This window comes from Apium graveolens, chromosome 6 (assembly GCF_009905375.1).
Source record: "Apium graveolens cultivar Ventura chromosome 6, ASM990537v1, whole genome shotgun sequence".
Lineage (NCBI taxonomy): Eukaryota > Viridiplantae > Streptophyta > Magnoliopsida > Apiales > Apiaceae > Apium > Apium graveolens.
In genome coordinates this window covers 243,727,262-243,730,390 of record NC_133652.1, presented here as the reverse complement: position 1 = coordinate 243,730,390, position 3,129 = coordinate 243,727,262, and the positions used below count along the sequence as shown (strand labels likewise).

At 33.4% G+C, this 3,129-nt stretch overlaps 1 protein-coding gene across 1 annotated transcript; it reads right to left on the bottom strand.

Annotated features, from left to right (window-relative positions):
- Positions 1-730: 730 nt before the first annotated feature.
- LOC141663801 (uncharacterized) lies at positions 731-2,703 on the bottom strand. The gene is made up of 5 exons (XM_074469623.1): positions 2,451-2,703; positions 1,797-1,892; positions 1,507-1,569; positions 1,280-1,423; positions 731-1,200 (listed from the first exon to the last, which is right to left on the bottom strand). The coding sequence occupies exons 1-5, from the start codon at positions 2,584-2,586 to the stop codon at positions 872-874; spliced, it is 768 nt and encodes a 255-aa protein (XP_074325724.1). The 5' UTR covers positions 2,587-2,703; the 3' UTR covers positions 731-871.
- Between the last annotated feature and the right edge of the window lie 426 nt (positions 2,704-3,129).

The window sequence follows — 3,129 nt, the reverse complement described above, 5'->3', positions numbered from 1 at the left end:
ATGTTATTATATCACTCAAGGAGAGAAGTTGATAGAGGAATGTTATCTTGTTATCTTAGCTTGGGCCTTGAGTGCTGTGACTAAACTATGTTGAAAAATGGTGGGGGGAAATAATTTTTGGGAAGCTCATCATTCACAGGAGTAACTCAGAGTTGCATTTTACAGATGAGATTAATCAAGGCAAGTATACTATTTTCTCTCTACTTGTATTTCTAGTTAAACTATATACCATATAGAGTGCTGACAGGTTTAGACAACAAACGAAACAGACACGGGTGCAGATGGTTAAGACAACTAAAGTTTTGCAACAACGTGCAAAACTTGTTAGTCAGCAAGTGGTGTTCATCCCACGAAAACGTACATAACACTCGCCTTGGCTCTGAGGGATTTAGAGCCAAATATCATAAGATAGCCTGAGAACATATGTGAACTGCTACAAACTTTTGAAATTCTATATCAACTCACAGGGAACTCTGATCCCGACTCTGCTGTTTTAAAAAATAATACTAGTTTGTTGCAAAATGGTGCAACTAAGTTCAGGTATAATGCAATCTCCAGAGTCCCGGACTCAGCCACTCCTGAACCCAATGCATGAATAAGTAAGTGCTTAAATTACACTAAATAATATATATTATAAGCACTAAATAAGCAGTAGCAAAAGGGAATATGATTGAATTTAAACTCAAACTCGTGCATTTAACGTATATATAATATATATTATATACCGGAACAACTTTCTACAACAATTCATCATTCAAGTGCTAATATTTGTCACTATTGCAGAGGGAGTAAAATCAAGAGGTATTTTGTCACTATAATGTCTATATATATACGTACTAGGCGGACAACTTCTCACTCTTCAATATCATCTCTAGCTTTCATCTTCAAGCTCCTTGATAATGGTTTCCAGAAATTGAAGTAGAGGCGTAAAAGAACTTCTTGTAATCTTAGAGTACAACCACATAATCAGTGTGTAGCCAAGAATCAGCAGAATTTTGAAAATCTCGACGACCTTGAAGAGAATTGGTGCTTTTAAGTCTTGTTTGTCACTCTTATTTGTCATCCTTTCTAACATTTTCACTCCATAATACACGTGGTCAAATAACCCAGCACCAAGGTAGGAGACGAGGGAGGCAAAGATTATGAATATCGATACAAACAGAGAAAAAGAGACAATAAATTTGTTCCCCTTCTCCAAAACTGAAAAACAAACATCCATACTTGTACAATCAAAATTGATGATCCAAGAAATCGGTAAGTGAAGTGCTTAGTATATTACCTTTAAACTTCTCCAACAGCAACCCATAACATTCCATATACTCGTTTATTCTTGGAGGGACATCGCACAAGCTTTTGAGCTTCATCATGATCTCCTCATCATGATGTTTCAGAAACTCCAGTACAAAACGTGAGATGATAACAACTAAATAAAACATCAAAGTAAAATAAAGTAAGTGCATGATGCATTTGAAATAAGCAGCACTCTGTAGATACAACAAAAACAACCTGCAGTAGGTTGAGGACTTGGTGGTGATGTCAAGCTTGGGATAGGAACAGTATGAGATGAACCTGATAAAACATAAGCCAGTCACATATTAATAACTGCAAATCCCAATAACTCTTGGATAACAAATAATAACATAGTTATATTGGACCTATATTCAACTCTGCAACAACTTCATAAAACCTTTGATTAAGCTCTGTAGGACCAAAACAATATATAAATAATAAAGCAAATGTGAAAGTATACAATACTGAACAACACTTAAAACACTATTCTGGTTTTATAAATGTACCTGCAGCATTCATACACCTACAAGCACCTCGAGATGAACCTACTAGAGGCTTCAGAGGGGGTACATATGATGTTTTAAGAGTAGGGAACACAGGACCTGTCAGATGACAACAAAAATAATCAAAACAATGCATCAACTCCTTACTGTTATGAATCTAATACTTATGTGACTAAAAATTAGTAAACACCTGTGCACAAACTCAATAAAAAAAATACTTAAATCTCTGATCACTACAACTTTCAATAACAAAAATTATATATGCACACAAAAGTGACAACAATTAGCTGGTGATATTAAAATCAACAATCACAGCTAACACAATATTACTACTAAAATAAACAATTAAGGCACCACAAACGAGGATTAAATTGAACATTATGCCAATAATTTATGCTCAAAAGCACACGCATAGACACAAAATCAATATATGAACAGCTAGGAGATAAAATAACAATATATACACACAAAAATTTGTACACACAAAGACACACTCAAACAGGCATTATGAACAACATACATAAAATAGCACAGCTAGTTACTAGGAGCTACCGCGTAAAATAATCTACGCTATTAAATTGATTAAAAAAATACATATATACCTAGTTAGAATCTTAGAACACGTCAATTAAAATGTAAACTGAGAAGTTGCGGTACCGTTAGAGAAGTTCTTCATGGAAACCGAATTGAAATTTCTAGAGAGAGAGAAGCGCTTAGAGACATCATATGGAGTTGAAATATTCAGTAGAGTATAACGTGGTTGTGGTGGAGAGACTCTAAGTAGAGCATTCATTTTTATTTCAATTTTTGTATCAAACAGTTGGTTTTTTAAGTTTAAGCGAGGTCTTATTTATAGTCTGTTTTGTTTCAAATTTTGATTTTCAAATATTTTGGGAAGCCCGCCCTCCCCCTCCCCTGTTTTCGCAATTTGAATTTTTTGCCTTCATGTTGGCTTGAAATTATTTTTTATTATTAATATGTTTTTGTGATTCAAAACTGCACACCAATATATTTTTTGAATATTGGATGATTACTCTGGTACATTATTATGGTGATGAAGTGTTTTTTTCTTTATTATCTAATTTGATCACAACGGTGTAAAATTCAATATATTTGACAAATACTCTAATACGGAGGCTAATTTATACAATTCGATTGATACTCATTCTATTTCAATCACGGGATTGGTCGAATTTGAAAATTTGGATTTAGATCCGATTTTTCTAAGACCTAAAAAAAATCGAATCAATTTTTATTGTTTACTTTTAAATTTTTGTGCCCACATTTTAACGTGGTATTCTTGATTAGTTAACCATTGTTTGGTAATTATTTATTT